The sequence below is a fragment of the Hyaena hyaena genome, unplaced genomic scaffold (genome assembly GCF_003009895.1).
Source record: "Hyaena hyaena isolate Hyena2069 unplaced genomic scaffold, ASM300989v1 scaffold_556, whole genome shotgun sequence".
Lineage (NCBI taxonomy): Eukaryota > Metazoa > Chordata > Mammalia > Carnivora > Hyaenidae > Hyaena > Hyaena hyaena.
The window spans coordinates 534,721-554,864 of NW_024081189.1; the positions used below are offsets into that span (position 1 = coordinate 534,721).

General features: G+C 38.6%; 1 protein-coding gene across 2 annotated transcripts in view; it reads left to right on the forward strand.

The window, feature by feature from the left end:
• The window catches only part of LRCH2 (leucine rich repeats and calponin homology domain containing 2), a 91,459-nt gene that overhangs the window by 17,736 nt on the left and 53,579 nt on the right, over positions 1-20,144 (forward strand). For both annotated transcript variants that reach the window (XM_039256081.1, XM_039256083.1), the window contains exons 2-3: positions 12,937-13,081; positions 16,457-16,583. In XM_039256081.1, the coding sequence (XP_039112012.1) occupies positions 12,937-13,081; positions 16,457-16,583 (272 nt within the window). The remainder of the gene's footprint in view (positions 1-12,936; positions 13,082-16,456; positions 16,584-20,144) is intronic.

Sequence of the window (20,144 nt, forward strand, 5' to 3'; positions counted from 1 at the left end):
AGTGTTGTGTTTCTCTGTAGTGGTTGATTGTAGACACTTGTCAAATTTCTGGATTTAAAATTGTGGGAAGAGCATGGCATGGTATATTCTTTTATATACTGACTTTTTGTTCTTTTTGACTGTAAACTAGTGGAATGGCTCTGCCATGGTACCCTGGTGATCTTGCACATTTCCACACAGTCCACATAGGCCAGGCTCAACCATGGTCTGACCCAAATCTTGGGGGAAGACCCCTCCCTGGTACACGGCAAAATAGACAGATGACGGGAGGTCATTTCTTAAATTTTTTAAATGTTTTATTTATTTCTGAGAGAGAGAGAGAGAGAGAGAGAGACAGCGTGAGCAGGGGAGGGCCAGAGAGAGAGGGAGTCACAGACCGAAACAGGCTCCAGGCTCCGAGCTGGCAGTCAGCACAGAGCCCGACGCGGGGCTCGAACCCACGAACCGCGAGATCACCTAAGGGAAAGTCGGACGCTTAACCGACTAAGCCACCCAGGCGCCCCTGTTTTATTTATTTCTGAGAGAGAGAGAGAGAGAGAGAGAGACAATGTGAGCAGGGGAGGGTCAGAGAGAGAAGGAGACACAGAATTGGAAGCAGGCTCCAGGCTCTGAGCTAGCTGTCAGCACAGAGCCTGACACGGGGCTCGAACCAACGAGCTGTGAGATCATGACCTGAGCCGAAGTCGGACGCTCAACCGACTGAGCCACCCAGGAGCCCCACGGGAGGTCATTTCATACCCACCTCGCTATCCTGTGGGAGGCTGCTGCAAGGTAATTAATTACCTTCTCTCATTTTGGGAAGACATTGGACATTCAGGTAAAGCTGTGAGTATAAAATTGCAAAGCCGCAGTCCATCTAGAGTTGACTTCTCAACAACAGAGCAGCACACTGTGCATGTTGTCTGTCATTTGGTCTGTCCCTCCAGTTTGGTTTTGTCCTGTAGGACATGAGACCTGGGGAACTGATACCGTACGTGCCATGCTTTCTCTGTTAGTAATAAGCGGTCTCTGGATTCGTTTGGTCTTACCCGTAGCTGCCGGTGTGCTGCCCTGTAGGCGCCGCTTGACTGCTTAACGCAATCCGATGGCATTTTCTTTGGCCTGGTTTGTGGAGTTTGTCATTACTTTGTGATTAATTTACTATAACTTGCTTTTAATTTCGGCATCCAATATTTAGCGCTTTGTTGTTAAACAGCTCGAGTAAGCATGATCTTCGCTCTCTAAATACAAGTACTATTTTTTAAGGAGCATAGTATGCTCCCTGTAAAAGTCCTCATAATCTGGATTCATCAAAGATGAGGCAGTTAGTTTTATTTAGGATGGTAGCTTCCTCTTGGAGTTTTTGTTTTTTTTAACCCCCCTCAAAGACTACTTTTTTAAAAAAGATAATTCATCAGCCATTTTTTTACACTTGATTTTAACCAAAAGGCTGAGAAGTGGTCGTTAGCCTTTTAAAAAAAAGTTTTATTTATTTACTTATTTTGAGAGAGACAGAGCATGAGCAGGGGAAGGCAGAGAGAGAGGGAGAGAGAGAGAATCCCAAGTAGGCCCTGTATGGTCAGTGCGCAGAGCCTGACATGAGACTCGAACCAATGAAACTGTGAGATAGTGACCTGAGCCGAATTCAAGAGTTTGTGACATAAGTGGCGCATGGGTGGCTCAGTCAGTTGAACATCTGACTCTTGATTTGGGCTCAGGTCATGATCTTGTGGTTTGAGTTCCAGCCCTGCATCCGGCTCCACGTTGGCAATGTGGAGTCTACTTGGGACTCTCTCTCTCTCTCCTTCTCTCTGTCTCCACCCCCACGCTCTGTCTTTCTTTTAAAATAAATAAATTAAGGAGCACCTGGGTGGCTCAGTCAGTTAAGCATCTGACTTCAGCTCAGGTCATGATCTCGCAATTTGTGGCTTCAAGCCCCACATCAGGCTCTGTGTTGACAGCTCAGAGCCTTGAGCCTGCTTCGGATTCTGTGTCTTCCCTTCTCTCTGCCCCTCCCCTGTTCATGCTCTGTGTGTCTCTGCTTCTCAGTAATAAATAAATGTTAAAAAATTTTTAAAAAATTAATTAATCAATTTAAAAAATTAACAAAGAGTCAGACACTTAACTGAGCCACCCAGGTGCTCCTACCCCTAGGACTATTGTTTTTTTTAAGTTTATTTATGTATTTTGAGAGAGAAAGTGCAAGTTGGGGAGGGATAGAGAGAGAATCCCAAGCGGGCTCTGCATTGTCAGTGCAGAGCTTGTTGCAGGGCCTGAACCCAGAAACTGTGAGATCATGACCTAAGCCGAAGTCAGACACTTATTGACCAGCTGAGCCCCTCAGGTGCCCCTCAGGACTGCTGTTTTGAAGTAAGCTCTATGCCCAATGTGGGGCTCAAACTCATGACCCTTAGATCAAGAGTCTCTACCTACTGAGCCAGCCAGGTGACCTCCCCCCCTCTTTTTTTTTTTTTTTTTTTTAAAGAACTACTTTTGTTTGGGAATCCAAAGCCTACTATCCTGGAGAGTCCATTTGATGCCGACTGTTCTCTTATTACATTAGATTTTTCTTTTCTCATGCAGTAGGAAGCTAGTCAGGTGTCTTAACTAAGGCAAATAAAATGTATACTGTATAAACATATCCTATCTCTGTCTTTCAAAAATAAATAAACTTTAAAAAAAGAAAATAATTTACATGAAAACATGATTTTGACATTAAAGATTGCATACTTTTCTGGTAGTTTTAAAAATGATGATGTATAGGGGTGCCTGGGTGGCTCAGTTGGTTAAGTGTCCGACTTGAGCTCAGGTCATGATCTCATAGTTGGTGGGTTCAAGCCCCGAATCCGGCTCTGTGCTGACAGCTCAGAGCCTTGAGCCTGCTTCAGATTCTCTCTCTCTCTCTCTCTCTCTCTCTCTCTCTCTCTCTGTCTCACTCACTCTTAAAAATAAACATTAAAACAAAATTTTAAAAAATTATGATGTATAGTAGAGTGTCAGTATAACATGACTCATGTCATGTTGTAGATGATAACATGTGATAGATATTTGGGAGGAGGTTGTGGTAGCGGGACTAAGTTGTGTCCCATAAGAAGAAATGATTATAGATAATACCGACTTACCAAAGCCTATAACTGTCTGCACATATCATTTTAATGAGTGGAATGTATATGGTTAGAATTCAGTTTACCTTGCATAATAGAATACCTTCAAAATAGTATAATACTGTGGATTTCTTATAACAGAAGCAAAGTTTGTTTATTGTAGAAAACCTGGGAAATAAAAGCATAGAGAAGAAAATATAAAATACTCCACATTTCACCAATCTTGAATAAATATTAACATTTTGGTGTATTAACTTCATACTCCCACACTCACTACCTTTATATGTATATGATTGAGTGTATAAAGGTAGTTTCTAAAAATGTACATTTTTAAAGGAAATGGTTCATACTGTGTATATAGTTTGATACTTAAAATATTCTAGTTATTTTGTGAGCATTTTTATTTTCATTTTAAGGAATTAAATCTATAATACAATTTTTAAAGGCTGCAAGGTATTCTGCTTTAAGGATATGCCATATTTTATTTACCCCTTATCTACTGTTGAGCATTTGTTTCTAATTTTCTACTGTTTTAAATAATCCTTAAATGTATATAATTTCCTTTTTTTATTATAAAGTTTTTTTAAGTTTATTTTTGAGAGAGAAAGTGCGGGGAAGATGCGGGGGGGGGGGCGGTCAGAGGATCCAAAGTGGGCTCTGTGTTGACAGCAGACAGCCCCATGCAGGCTCGAGCTCAAGAAACATGAGATAATGACCTGATCCGAAGTTGGATGTTTAACCGACTGAGCCATTCAGGTGCCATGAATGTACATAATTTCTTATGTATTTTTATTTGGTCTCAAAAATTGCTAGAGATTGATTTCTTGGATCAATGGGTATGAACATTTACCAGGACCTTGATGCATATTGTCAAATTGCCTTCTAGACAGGTTACCTCATTTTGAAATCCCATCAGTGGTGTGTGGAAGTGCCTTGCCAGTATTGAGCATTACCTTTAAAAACCTTTAAATTTGATGAGTGGGTTATGACATCTTATTCTTTGCATTTCTTTTGATTGGCAATGAGGTTGTACATATTTTCATGTGCATCTTGGTGACTGATAATAATTTTTCATTTTTGATTCTGTTTATGTCCTTCCCTCAGGTTTAACCTATGAGCTGTTGGTATCATTTTGCTTTTCTTTTTTTTTAACTTCAGTTTTCCTTTATTTTTATGTTGCTAAATCTAGGAATCTTTTCATTTGTGAATTATTCCCTTCTTTAATGCTTTGAAAGTCCTTCCCCATTCTAATAGTGACTATTCACTAAAATGTTTTTCTAGTTTTTTATGGTTCATTTTTATCTTTTTCCTCCATCTGGAATTTATTTTAGTAAAAGTTATATGTCGAGGCTATAACATTTGTCTGTGGAAAATAAAAGATTTCCAAGAACCATTTAATAAATAATAGTGCATGGATTCATAATGCCACATTTACAGTATAATAAGTCTTCATAAGGGTTGAAGTATAGTGTCGTTTTTAAACATTACTTTGATGTTCAAAAGTCACTGCACGCTTAATTAGTCATTATTTCTTGGTGAAACTAAAACGCTTCGCAGAATTTCCTACAGATAACTGCATAGAGCTGCCCCCCCCCCCTTTTTAAAATAAAGTCTTACACTTCCACGTGGCCTAATAGTTGTATGACTCACAGCCCTTTCCTCACGGAGCATGCATGTAACCTACCCTCTGGTTAGCAGCTGTGGTTTCTCCTCGTAGCATCTGTTTTTGTTTGCACCCTCACTTCTCGAAGTGCCTGTGCTCAAAAAGACCTTTGATTGGTTGCTGTAGGCCAGGGAGGTCTGCCGGTTACTGTTTCTCATAATTGTTGGCTTTAAAACATTTTCCTTTGTTTTTTTCCCCCACATATCTACTTGACCCTTTTTTCCCCCTCTCTACTGTACTTACGGGTAATAACTTACCTCACCATGGAGTAGCTTAGAAATTCTGTTCCCCGTCCATCTTACTCCTTCAACAAGGCTTCAGAGTTATAGATGGACTTTGCGTTATCTTGTCCTGAATGACAGCACAGCACCCTTCCAGGGGCCACTGGATCAAGGAGTCACCTGTCTTTGCGGAGGGCATCTGTTGAAAGCAGACGCCAGAGCCATGGGGTTGTCATTTCCCATCAGCTCCCACATCCGAGTCTCTGATACTTCAGAGACCCTCTCCATTCTTGCATCAACAGACAGCTGGGATGCCGCCTGTTTTATTGTTGCTTTTGTTTCTAGTCCTGACGTTTCTTTTAGATGGAAAAATAGATGAGGAAGCATTAATATTTGAGAGTACATCAGCGAGACTTCACATACTGTGACTGCTTACATTTGAGTAATAATATCAGTTACCAAAGAGCACAGAAAGTTTAGTTTTAAAATTTTCATATTAGGAAATATGCTTATGGGTTGGTGGATTTTACCCACTCCCTAAAGACGTAGAGTTCTGGTATATATTTTCCATGTCGTAAGAACTGAATATAATAATCAATTTCTATCGTTTTATTTTGTACCTTTATGAACATATATATATCATTATGTGCAAGTTGATAATTCTCCCTTCATTTCTATTACTTCTTGGGATTTTAGGTTATAGAATATTTCTATAACCTAAATTTCTCATTTCTAATATCTCTGAGATAGTGAAGAATAGTAAGTAAGTGATTTTGGCGATGTTTTAGAGGTAGTAATCAGTAGAATCAGAATATTCAAATCCAGTTTAGTGCTCATCTGCTAAATAGCAGTTACCCTTCCCTTTTCATTCTGTCAGTGTTTTGTGTGAACTTTGCGAAATGCTCCAAGGATGATATAGTACTGGTCTCACCACAAGAGCTTTATAAACATTACAATTTTGGTAGAACTAAGTGGAGGTGAGTCTTTTTGCTTAGCTTCTTCCAGGGAAGTGTTATTATCTAAGTAGATTTAGAGTGAAACAATAATTGGGGTTGCTACGGGTCGGTGCCTGACTGGGCTTTACCTACCTTAACACCTAGTGCCTAATTCGTGGGGCTTAAGAGAATGTTGTTTGAATAAATGAGTCCAGTCAGAATGCTGCCCAGGAAATAGAATGGGACTTAGAAGGTGGGGGTCAGGATTTGCCTGCCTCTATCGCAGACAGTAAGTGCAGAACTACAGAGAATTTGATAATTCTTTTTACCTTGTATAGTCTCTGGTGAGGCTGCAACTTCAGATCCCTGCTTCAGAAGGAATGTACATGGTACTCTTGGGAGATACTTTTCTGTGGGCTTCATGTTTCTGCACAGCTTGTGAACGAGGCACCAACTGCCCTTTGTTCAGGACTGTCTTTTGGAAAAATGAGATCATTTCTCTCTGCTGAGCAAAGGACAGTTGTGCTTACTGTCTAGTGTGAAGATAATGTCTCCCTTTGAACAAACTGCATGCTTACTGTCTATTAGAAAAAATTTGGGTTCCCTCAGCTCAGAGTTCCTCTCCTATAACATGATATACTGTGTGGGTAAGCATTCATCTGTACTTATCTGTGTTGCCCCTGTGGGATTTGGGAGGCAAGGTGAACTGATAAAAAAAAATAATATATGCTGCTTATGCCACCCGTGAGTAATAAAGTCCTTTGTCTCAGCGGAGTCTCATACCTCCGGCCGGCATCCACACAACCACGTTAGGCTAACTCGTTGGCTTATGAGTAGGGTAAAGTCTCAGATCCTTCAGCGTTTTTGACAGGTACTCAGCGTAATAGTTTTGCCTATAAGATGTTACTTCCCTTTTGAAGAAACTTTCCTTTTCTCTAATCCCTGTTTATTGAATGGGTTAAAAATACTGAAAAATTAGTAAGAGGCCACTCTTTAAGGAGCCAAGAAAGCTATGTGTTGGCTCAGACCAAACATTTGTGAATCGGTAAATTAGGAACGGCTGAGAGCTTTATAAAGGTGTTCATTATTTTCTTAATTAAAAATTGGACTTGAAGTAAGATTTACGTACTGCTTCCTCTTGCAAGAAGCAACCTAACATGTGAATGTGGCTAGGATGTTGAGAATTTCTCAGACCCTGCTTTCTGATTCCAGTGGAACAGAATATTTGAAATCTGGGACAGAAGGTCATAATAGTGTGTTGAAGGAGTGGAAATCCACACATAGAACATGGGCTTTGAAGTCACATCTGAGTTTGGAACCCTGGTGCTGTCAGTTATTACTAGTTGTTTAACATTGGGCATGCCATTCAATCTGTCTTTGATTCATACATCTAATGCAGAATAATAGCTACCTCACAAGGCTGTTATGAGGATTAAACATAATTATGCAAAGCCTATAGCATTCTGATCTAGCATATGCATGGTGTGTGTGTCAGAGGGGGGGGAGAGAGAGAAATAGAAATAGTCACCCCATTTCCACTTAGGTTATTGTTGGTGTGAATTTAGAGTTCTCATTTCAGATTATTTCTCCGCTTCACCCTCGTGTTTCTTTTTTTAAAAAATACTTTTATCACATAAACTCTACCCCCAACGTGGGACTCAAACCCATGACTCCCCAGATCAAGAGTCACATGCTCTTCTGACTGAGCCAGCCAGGTGCCCCCCTCATGTTTTTTTAAGCAGAAAATTCTATGGTGATAATTCTGTTAATGATGAGGCTGTGTTCCAACAACATGCTTCATTATTATATATTTTTCCAGAGGTAGATATGTGTCAGATTTTCAAATATTATCTAGGATTCTTTTAATAAGAGGGACTATAGCAATCTATATTCTTAAATATCACCTGAAGAAGACTCGTGCATCTTAGTTTAAATTTCAACAATTTGTGACAAAAACTGTACACTCTTTTGTACAGGGAAAAAGATGAAACTACAATTCGTATAATTAACATGGTGTCATAGTATAATTTCTGAAAGTCATTTTCTATACCTTGGCAGGAATACGAGCCAGTGGGCCAGGAATTGCACTGGGTGGCATACGGACCCATCTGTGGCTCCTGTGGCTGCAGCTTGGGAGACAGCAAACAGATTTGCATTCCGTCTGACTCCTTTCCCTCCTTCCCTAGCTTCCTTGACCTCTGAAGCCCAAGAGTGATACAGAACATAATTCAGATCAAATCATGTAAAATGATCTATTAACATCTTTAACAGGCTCCTTGCAGTTTTACAAGGAGTTTTGAAGGAAGGCAGGAAACCGTACACAGCAGTCTGTCTGCTGTTGAGTTGTTGCCAATACTGCTTGGTAATGATTTATGATTAAAACCAAGACAAAAGAAAAATAATTCACTGGTTATAAAGGTGCTTGTCTCCAAGGACACTAATTAACTGAGGTCTCCCCTTCCTGCTTCAGAAAGAAACCATGCACAGCTATATAATTAAAAAAAAATTTGCAGGCATCCTCTCATTAATTCTGATAAACTATTTTTATGAGAAGTGTGTTAGTTTCCTGTGTCAGCTGTAACAGATCACCACAAACCTGGTGGTTTAAAACAGCAGAAGTTTCTTTCTTTACAGTTCTGGAGACCAGGCTAGGAAATGAGTCTTACGGGGCTAAAATCAGGCTTTGAGCAGTGCTGTTCGCCCTCCAGAGGCGAATCCTTGCCTGGCCCCTCGCAGCTTCTGGCGGCCGCTGGCCTTCTTCGGCTGCATCTCCCCAGTGTCTCCTCCATCTTCACATCCCCTCGCGTGTGTGTCTAGCCTCCCCCCTCCTTCCTCTTACAAGGGCACCTGTGATAGCAGTCAGGGCCCAGCTGGGTAATCCCGAGCCATCTCCTCGGTGCAAGATTCCTAGTACATCCGCACAGCGTTCCCGCGTAAACGTTCCCAGCAGTTAGGGCCTGGTATCCTTGAGGGCCACCATTCAACTCGCTTCAGAGAGATAAGAAACAGATTTTAGTTTTCTTTTTGTGTGTGTGGGAAAGCAGGAGCATCGTTACACTTATCTTTTCCCAAGTCCTGTTTGTTCCCAAAGAAGGCAGGCTTCAAGGCTGTTGTGAGATGAATGTCCCCATAAGGAATAGGTTAACAGTTTGTTTTCTCATCTTTGGACAGAACCGTATTAAATACAGTACCAATTCTGCATGTGTTTCTTGAGCGTGTTCATTACCAGTCGTATAATTCTTGTTGCCCTACTGTACATGTTAATGAAATGATTTTTTTAGAAATACTAACAAATATTTTTTAATGTTTTATTTATTTCTGAGAGAGAGAGAGACAGAGAGAGACAGCATGAGCAGGGGAGGGTCAGAGAGAGAGGGAGACACAGAATCTGAAATAGGCTCCAGGTTGTCTGGATGGCAGCACAGAGCCCGATGCGGGGCTCGAACCCACGAACCGTGAGATCATGACCTGAGCCGAAGTCGGACGCTTAACCGACTGAGCCACCCAGGCGCCCCAATTACATTATTTTTAATGTTGTAAAAATTCCTTTATGGTTTAATTGTACATCACAAGATGAACAATTTAGAAGTTAAAATTTTATCCATTATATCTATATAAAAGTCAGTTTTTATTTTTTTGAAGGAAAACATGAGACGCTGTTAGTGTGAGATATTTCAGGAAACTAAGATGCAGATTGTTTTGTGTAATTCCCTATCTTTCTTTCCATGGTTGTATTTTTCTTTTGGCATTGTTATTCTGTTTACCCCATTCTTAGAAAGGATGTTTATAGAGATTTAAAATCTGAAAAACCCTAGAACAAGATTTCCTTAATTAAGGGCTTTATAGTGGCTTGAATTTTAATTTTGAGTTTATTATGCTTTATTTGATTTCACTCAATCAAATTAGAATAATTAATTGTAATTTTAAGTGGTGTTTACTAAGTAAGTATATTAGCTCATCCAGAAAAATAGTTTATTATTGCAAATTGAATTAAATTCCCTAAGGGAACTCATAATATTACTCGGTAATTTAAATAATCTTTTTTTTGGAGGGGAAAGAACATAAAGCCTCACACAATAATATGTAAATTATTAAAATAATGTGTTCATAGTATTTAAATTATTAAAATCATCGTTATTATTAATACTGATATGCTGGCTTTTTTATATCGTCAGGAAATCAGTGTACACTCATTTTATTTCTGTTATGTTTGGGGCTACAGTTATGTGTCAGACCAACAATTAGCTCGTCTGTTGATAAAACAAATCAAGAATAAGATTATGATTGCTTTTACCTTGTAGCTGAACAAATAGTAATTTTGATATTTTTTTCCTGTCACTTCTTAGAGCACTCTTTCTCTTGACCGTTATTTTCCGTCTTCTCTGCTTGCTTTTTCCCCCTCTATTCAGCTTGTAAATATTGGCTCTCCTTATGGTCCATTCTGGAGCTCTTTCCAACTTAATACTCTGAGGTTCGGTGATGTCTTCCATTTCTATGATTTCATAGTACTAACCACGTTCCCACCACTTTCAGTCTTCTGTATCCATCCCAGACCTCATTTCTGAGATCTGTAATCATCTGACAAACTCCTCCATTGGATCTCTCTCAAATATCTCACATTATACAACTATGAAATTGAATCTTTGATTCTAACCTCTGCTTCAAAAAACAAAATAAAACTTCCATCAGCAACAAAAAACAAAAATCCTGTTCTACCCCTACCTTTTATTAAATAGCATCATGTTTAGTCGCTTAGGCCGGGACCCTGGGTGCCATCCTTGATTCTTGTCTCTTATTTATCCCACATAGACCATCACTTGCCTGGTCCCTGTAAGTACTAATGCCAGAATATACTTCATATTCTATCTAGTGTTTTTATCCTTATTCTTGCAATCTTAATTTAAGCTACCATTATCTATCTCTAGGACCCACTATATTACTCTATTATTTATGGGCATATAATACTTATACAGAATAGTGAACTAGGCATACTTTGTTTTTAGGATTTCAGATTAATTGTAAACAGTAATTTTCAACTCTTGGGATTCTGAAGTTACAAGAGTAAGAGGTAAAATCCTAAATGTAAAAGAAACATTCTAAGCTAAAAAAAAAAAAAAAGAATTCAGTTTTCCTCCATGATACTTGGGTATCCAGAAGAGGTAAGCCAGGATATTGAGAAACTTCTTTTTCAGATTCAGAGTTTGGTTTCTAATAATTCTGTCTGTCCTTTTATTTGGTCATTCAGAATCTTATGGTGGTAGGAAGAAGAATCCAGATTTATTCTCAAATAACCATAACTAATGTTTTTTTTTTGCCTGTTATAAAATTTTACATTAGGTGAGTGTGTGTTTATACACACACATATATTAATACATGTATATTAATATTCCAAATAGGGAATTTACTATATTGCTAAGTAAATAGGTCTCATTCTTCAGAGTGAGGAAGTTGAGCATTGCTAGGAGGCTGTTCTTCTAATGAGAGCAGATCACAGACTGAATGATACATGGTGGGTTAAGGTACACCATAGATGTTCTCCCTGACACACGTAAATAATTCTTACGTTGTTAACCAGATAAGTATAATGAATTAATGCAAGCAAAGTGAACTTCTCTGATGAGGTAGCAGTGGTTCTCACCAGGTGTAGAGGGGTTTGATCCTCGGGGGACATTTTTTGGCTGCCATGATTAGATGGTATTAATGGCATCTTATAGATAGATGCCAGGGATGCTGCTAAATATCCCATAACACCCAGGATAGCCTCACACAACAGATCGTCATGCTGCCTAAAAAGGTCAATAGTGCTTCAGTTAAGAAACCCTTTTAGGGTATTTGTTTTCAACCTGCCACATGATGTCCTATGTTTTGGTTTTTTTTTCCAAAATTTCATTTAACAAACCTTTAAAGGAGCTGTAATGGTTAGAATAATTCCATGATTTTATTTTTGTGAAAATTGAAATGAATGGTAGTTCTGTTTGTGTGTACGTGGAATAATTTAGGAGAGGAAGGAATCAAGAATGAATACTGGGTGTCTGGCTTGTACAACTCAACAGGAGGAATGTTGGTGACATTACCTGAGATAAGAGAAACAGATGTGCAGAAGAAACTCTTCAGTTCAGATTTTACAGAATTTGTACAGATTTTGTGGAATTCGAGGTGTCTGAGAGTTATCAAGAGAAGTTCTAAAGATCAGAACATAGGTGTTCAGACATAGCTTTAATTTGAAGTTTGTCAGTATATGAAAATTATTTCAGCCCTGGGACTGGATGGAATCATCCACTAAAGTGTCTATCTTTGGAAGGAAAGAATATCTTGTTACAGCTCTTAGGAACATTGACATTTACAATAGAGATGGGGGAAACCTAGCAAGAGACTAGCAAGTAGCCAGAGAGATGATAAGAAGTGATCCAGAAATATAGGCTTCTGAGCCAAGAGAAGGGAAAGTTTCCAGGTAGATGCGTCATTACTGATACCGAGGCTGTTGGTGACCTTGATGGGCATGAAAGTGGAATAGAAACAGAATTACAGTGCGTTGAGAAGTGCATGGTAAGTAAGAAATTTAGATGTGTTGTAGATGTATGTAACTTTGGCTGTGAAGGAGGAAGAGGTGGAGGAGGATGTGGGATCAGCGGAGGGCTTTTTGTGTTCTTGAAAAGGTCAGAGAGAATTCCTTATTGGTATTTGAAAAGATAAATTTTACAGATATCAAAGCATATCAAGTACAATTTGCTAATAAATAAGCTTTAAATGAGTATATTTCTAGATGATTCTTTTGCTTTTTTGGATAATATTTTATAATATTGTATGTGTGTATGTATGTATGTAAGCTCTATACCCAGCGAGGGGCTTGAACTCAGTCCTGAGATCAAGAGTCACCTGCTGTACTGACTGAGCCAGCCAGGAGCCCCATATTTGATGATATTTTAAATAGTTGCTTAGAGTCTAAGTGGTTCAGCAAGTATAAACGTATTTCTGTTAATTGTTAATAGATACAGGTTTATGTTTGATACTCAAATATTACTTTTCTTTTTCAGATCTTTCGAGAAATCGTTTTACAGAAATTCCTTCTGATGTTTGGTTATTTGCACCTCTTGAAACATTAAATTTATATCATAATTGCATCAAAACCATTCCTGAAGCCATTAAAAACCTGCAGATGTTAACATACCTTAACATTAGGTAAGGAAACCTTTTTTGGGGGGGCGTAGATTTTGTTTTTTTATTACAGTTCTAATCCTTTCCAGTAACAAAGGAATGTGCTTGGTTTGGTTCTGTAACCCATATTTATCTCAACAGTATCTTATTTATATTTGTTGTATATTCACCTTACTTGATAGGTTTCTGGTCTTGTTTTTGAGAACAGTGCTTCTCAGTCTTTAATCTGCACAGGGCCACCTGGGGACTGAAACATCTGATTTCGTAGGTCTGCGGGGGGGCCTGCACATCTAGCAAGCCCCCTGCTAATGCCAGTGCCTGCTGGGCCTGATCACTTTGAGTAGCAAGGCTTTAGAGCAGAAATATTTTTCTGAAATCATAGCACCACACTGCAGATTTATTTATATGCATCCTCAATTAGAGTGAAACATTATTTTTATTTTTTTAAGTTTATCATTTATTTTGAGAGAGAGAAAGTGCAAGCAGGGGAGGGGCAGAGAGAAAGGGAGACAGACAGAATCCCTAGCGCAGAGCCTGATGAGGGGCCTGAACTCATGAACCATGAGATTATGACCTGAGCCAAAACCAAGAGTCGGACACTTAACCGACTGAGCCACCCAGGCGCCCCCAAATGAGTGACATTAAATGGAAACTGGTATATTGTGACTTACGCTTAGAATCATTTTCAGGGTGCCTTGTCGAACGTGTGACTCTTGGTCTCGGGGTTGTGGGTTTGAGCCCCATGTTGGGTTTAGATATTATTTAAAAAAATGAAATCTTAAAAATCGTTTTCATCATTTTCTTGTGTTCCTTTTATTTATTTTTTTCAGTTGTTAGGGATAATTTCTTCCCCCTCCTTAACAAAGTTACCTGTCTAAATTCCCATATAGGGAAGTGGTAAATATTACTCCATATAAATAATAATGCTGCTTTCTCGCTGTGATATAGGAATCCTTCTGGGTGTCTCCCTCAGTGGTGTCACCTGGCAGTACATACTATTTTAACTGAAACTTTATACTTTCAATGTGTGAGAGGAAATTCCTTTCATAGATGTTAGTCATTTGGGTTGCTCTTTTCTTTAATTCTCTACTATCTCCTTGGCCCGGTTTGGGGGAGAGGTTTGAGGCAAGTGAGGTCTTGGTTTAAGTTTTGTCTTTGTTTTTGTTTCAGTTTGTTCTTTATGGAAAAATGTGACTTGTCAAAAATTGAATTTCTGTATTAATAGAAATGTATGGTAATCTTAAAATAGTTTCACTGAAACTTTCTCTGATTGTTTTCCTGTTTTGATCTCTAAAAGCCGCCTCCCGATTTTTGTGTATAGTGACAAACAGTTTTGAACAAAGTCTATTGAAATAACATTAGCCCTTGTTTCTGATTTCCTTTGTCTCTACAATGTGTCAAAAAAGTGAAGATTAATGACATATTAGCTGTGCATAAAGAAATTTGACTCTGGAGAAAGCTGACTGCTAACTCAATGAGCCTGCTTCTTAAAGGGAGAAAACGGGCTGATTTTTTTTAAATAAGCTCTAGGTCCAACAAGGGGCTTGAACTCACAACCCTGAGATCAAGAGTTGTCTGTTCTACTCACTGAGCCACCCAGGTGCTCCCCCCAAAATAGACCAATTATTAACTTATTTTGGTCGGGGGGAGATTAGAATGAGTTTGTATGTGCTGTTATGTTTCCCACTTACTTTGCTTTTTTATTTTGGTGAAAATATCTTGAGAGGTTTGTAAGATGGTTTTTCAGCTCTCTCTTCCTATGTGCTATTCCCTTTCTCAGAAGAATTCTGCAGGAGGATCCTTGTGTGCTGCACAAGGGCCACTTTCCAAGGATTCTGTTTGATCCTGAAAGTGTCAAGAATTGTAACAAGCCCTTGGCATATTTGTCATCCCAGCAGCCTGGCCAGGATTGCTGGTCTAGGGTCATTGTCTTTTTTTTTTTTTTTTTAAGTTTGTTCCTTGTGATTAAATCTAATCTCGTGTTTCTGGATGTCCTCTGCAGGCATAACATGGGGAGGGGAAAGGTCTTGATGTTCGTCCTTGGGCTAACACTGGGTTTTTGTTGCTGTGTATGTTCCGCAGAATGCTAGGTGCAGGTCTATCAGTGCCACTTTGAAAAACAGGGAAAATAATAGCTTATTTTTGTGAATACTTGGTAGTATGTGAATGTAATGGTATGCTTTATATTTTTTAGTATGGGGATTGTCTTCGTCTGTTTGGGCAGCTATGACGGGATACCGTGTACTGGGCACCTTGTAAACAACAGAAACTTATTTTTCACATTTCTGGAGGCTGAGAAGTCTGAAATCCCTCCCCCTCCTTTTTTTTTTTTTTTAATAAGGGCACTAAACCCATTCATGGGGGCTCCACCCGTATGACCTAATCACCTCTCAAAGGCCCCACTTCCAAATACCATCACATGAAGGATTAGGTGTCAACATTATAATTTTGTGGGGAACACAAAGATTGAGTCTGTAGCAGGGATCGTTTGGGTCAGTCTGTATGGTATGTAAGTTTGACCCACAGTAGGTTGAGGGGAAGGGCCCCAGCGTCTTACTGCCCAGATTTGAATCCTGGCTCTCCTATTTACCAGCTGTGTGACTTGGAGCAGTTTGCTTAATCTCTTTTTGACTGATTCTTCATCTGTAAAATGGGCACCATGATATTATCTCTCTTCCTCAAGTGGGTTGGTGTGAGGGTTAGCGAGTTAGCTCACGTGAGGTACTCTGACTGTGGCCTGGCACATAGTACGTACTCAATAAATGTTAGTTGTTGTTATATTTAATTGTATCGACAGAGACAGGAATGTTTTGTCAACTTGGAACTGAGATAAAGGCCTTAGTGGGCTGTTACACCATAAACTCATAAGGAAAGGGAACGGGTTAGGGTTACTTCATGTTTTTGAAGATGTAGCCCTACTCATTCTTTCATAAATTTGAACATGGTGGTAAATGAAAACTTATCCTTGGGACCTTTCCTTAGGTAGAGGCATGGAGGTATTGAATGCAGTGAAATGATACCAGAGAACAAGGTTCTGGTATTTTCTAGCTCAGAAGAATGATTCTGGGTTTTGAGAACTGATGGTATGTCAGACAGCATCATAGGTAACCACACAGGCTTTGCAATCTCTTGTGACTGGCAAGTCACTTAACACAGTTTTAACCTTTGTTTTCTTATTTTTAAAATAGAGATAGTCATACTGCCTGTCTTACGGGGTTAATGTGAGTATTAAATGAGATAGTACATTTAAGGATTTTAGTATGATACAAAGTAAGTACTCATTAAATGATAGTTATTATTTAGTGAAAGCTTTTTATTGAATTTTGAGGTGATTTGTTCTTTTCAACGTAACAGAGGTTTCAGACATATCTGATAATGAGACTTTCTTATTCTTTTCAGTCGAAATCTTTTATCAACATTGCCAAAATACCTATTTGATCTTCCCCTTAAAGTTTTGGTGGTCAGTAATAATAAACTGGTCTCCATCCCAGAAGAAATTGGGAAGTTAAAAGACTTAATGGAATTGGTGAGTAAAATAGTTGTATTGATCGTGTATAATATGCATAACATGGATTTTGGAAGATTGCTTTTCATGGAATTTCATTGTAATTTTTTTTTTTAAAGAATAACTTGGTACCTGCCTATGTTCACCTGAGAAAAATTCTGAGCTACCATTGCTTATGTCTGATTTTAGCTCATGGCCACAATAGAAGCCTGGCTGTTTCTTAGTCCGAGTGAGGTCAGAAGGTTTGCTTATAGGCTTTGAGAAATACTTTTCAAACCAGTAAGCATTTGTCTGTGCATTTTGGGAACAGTAAAGGTCTTAGGCCAGGGCTACTATGAAAGCCTCAGAGAAAGGAAATAAAGGAAGAGAGTACAATGCCTGCAAAGTAGAATGAACAAAATAACTCTTGCTCTTCTATATTCTCATGTGATTTTATAACACTCTTGGGACCAAGATAAATGGCAAGAGGCCATTTTATACAACTGATTGTAGAAATAATGGAGTAGTTTAAAGTAATTACCTTGTACAGAACATTTTAGGTGTTAAAGGACGTGGAACTTTGAGAGAAACATAATTATATCCTCAGCATTGGCCCATTTTCTCATTTTTCTGTTACTTCTATAGGGGCCGAGGGCAGGCCATCCCAAGATGGGCACTTTGGCATGATTATTTTAAGTTCAATAAACCAAAGCAATCAAACCAACAGATTTAGGAAAAAAGTTTTTTTACGTCCCCCTCAATTGCCTAAATTTACAGTGGAAAGGAGAGCCTGCACCGGGAAAGGTGCTATTAACAGAGATTGCTCTTTGCCTAAGAAAATTATTTGAATAACCCTTTAACACTTTATTTTCCAAACGTCTCTCCCCTTCCCACTAATAATGGTCTTCCTCCTGTGTGTCTCCAGACTCTTACCCATCTCCTTAGCTCAGGATGTCACACAAGCCTCTTCTTGCTTGACTGTCTTTGGAATTTCATGTTTGTATGGATTCTCTGTGCTTAAAAAACGGAATTTGTTTTCTCCTGTTAATTTGTCTCATGTCAATTTGATTCTTAGTCCATCTGCAAGGACTTTGAAAGGCAGAGTACATTTCTCCCCAACACTTCCACCCCACATAATATACCTTGCTGTTTATTTTTATTTTTTGGTTTATCTTGAGTAGTGCTTTCCCAATACATAGACATTTTAAAAGTATTCTTAAGTATTGGGGCACCTCGGTGGCTCAGTTGGTTAAGCGTCTGACTCTTGATTTTGGCTCAGGTCATGATCTCACAGTTTGTGGGGTTGAGCCCCACTTCAGGCTCTGTGCTGACAACATGGAGACTGTTTGGGATTCTCTCTCTCCCTCTCTCTGCCCCTCCCCCTCTTGCACTCTCTGTCTTGCCCTCTCATTCTCTCTCTCAAAATAAATAGATAAACATTAAAAAGAATTAAAAGTATTCTTAAGTATGACTTTATTATGTGTGGAGAGCCAAAAGGTCTCTTGAGGAACTTATCCGTGATTCCTCAGTGGCAAATTAATGTGCAAATAGAATATTATGAACAGATATTTCAGGAATGTCATTCTTTTATTTCTTTTATTCATTAATGAATACCTGCATGTGCAATTATAACACAAGGAGACTGCCTTGAACTTATTAGTCTTGCTATGTTTTAGAACCATAGAATTTTAACCACCTACTAATGCGGGAATCCCTAACACATCTAGCTGTATGTTTTCAGTGGTGGATAAATCTCTGTGTGTGTGTCACTGAGGCATCCCTTACTCTCTTTTGCAAAACTCTTATTTGTTATCTTTCTTATTTTGGACTAAAATACATGCCCCTATTACTTTTATACATTGGTCCTGGGACTGCCATGTGAAAAAGTATAGATACTGACAATTTTTCTTCCCTTCAAGTGTTTGTAATCTGTCATGTGTTTACTTTCCATTTCACCAAACTCTAAGGCCTGTTTTTTTGTAGGTTAAAAATCTTTATTACTTTTACTCCTTTCTGTATTTTCTGTATTTCTATTCTTCATTACTTTTTATTTTTAGCTATTTTTTTATTTATATTTTTTAACATGTATTAACTGTTGAGAGAGACAGAACATGAGCAGGGGAGGGGCAGAGAGAGAGGGAGACACAAAATCTGAAACAGGCTCCAGGCTCTGAGCTGGCTGTCAGCACAGAGCCTCATGCAGGGCTCGAACCCGGAAACCGCGAGATCGTGACCTGAACCGAAGTTGGAGGCCTAATCGACTGTGCCACCCAGGTGCCCCACTATTTTTAGCTGTTTTTATCCTGAAAATGTGTCCCTTTATTAAGGTCCCTTTTAACATTATACTCACAAGTGAACAGAAGATTCTAGATGTGATTTAACAAATTCATGGTAAAAGGGGACCAATATTTAGTTTGACTTAAACACTATTAATATTTCTTTTAAGTTTATTTATTTTGAAGGAGAGAGAGAGATTGAGAGTGCATGAGTATGGGAGGGGCAGAGAGAGAGGGAGACCGAGAGAATCACAAACAGGCTCCACACCGTCAGCACAGAGCCTGAAGCGAGGCTCGAACTCACGAACTGTGAGATCATGACCTGAAGCTGAAGTCACAAGTCGAATGGTTAACTGACTGAGCCACCCATGTGCCTCTAGACATTTAATATACTTAAAGATTTTATAAATATTATACTTTAAGATTCTGTGGGTATGTAATGTCTTTTTCTTTTCTTGTCATTCAGTTTTGGCCCTATGTTCTAAATTATATTACATGAGATAGTTTGGGGATAGATAACATTTTAAGAATATTTAGGATTTTTAGGATTATTCTCATATTTTTAGTTATTAAATAGAAAATTTTAAAGCTATTAAATATTATATTTTACTAGGCACTATAAAATTCTCGTGCTTTTATTTAAATTCTTGAAATCAGTAACAGTGGATAGATAACATTAGGATGGCTAATTGATAATTGTAAATCACATAATGAACTTGTGGGTATTACCTGTGACACCATTCCACAAGAATGTGGTAGCCAACTACACTGCAATTCTATAATTAGAAACCTAGGAAATATTCTCAGGTCTCCAGTCCTCAGCAGAGTATTTTGTAGAGTACTTATTGGTGAGTGGGTCAGCGTTTTGTGTTTGGATTTATTTCTTCTGGGCAGCTATCAAATATCTATGGATTTTTTTTATATGGAACTCTCCAGTATTAGATACTTTTTGTAGGAAGCAGTAGTATTAATTTAAAGGACAGTTCCCCCAAATTTTATTATCTTTCATTTGAATAATAGCCTATTCTCTACATAGCAGCAAAGGTGATCCTGTCAAAATATAAGTCAGATCATGTCATACCTTTGTTTAAAAGGTTTTGGTTCCTGCCCACATGTCTCTGAGTAAAAGCCTAAGCTGTACCCCTCCCCTCCCCCCAACTTAGTCTCCTCCTTGCCCACTTTCTTCTAGTTACACTGAATTTATTGCTGTTCTTTAGTACAAGTCAAGCATGCTTTGCTTAAGAGCCTTTTTACATTTATTGTTCCTTCTTATATTCCTTTCTTATATATTGGCATGACTCATGCTTTCAACTCTGACAATACTGCT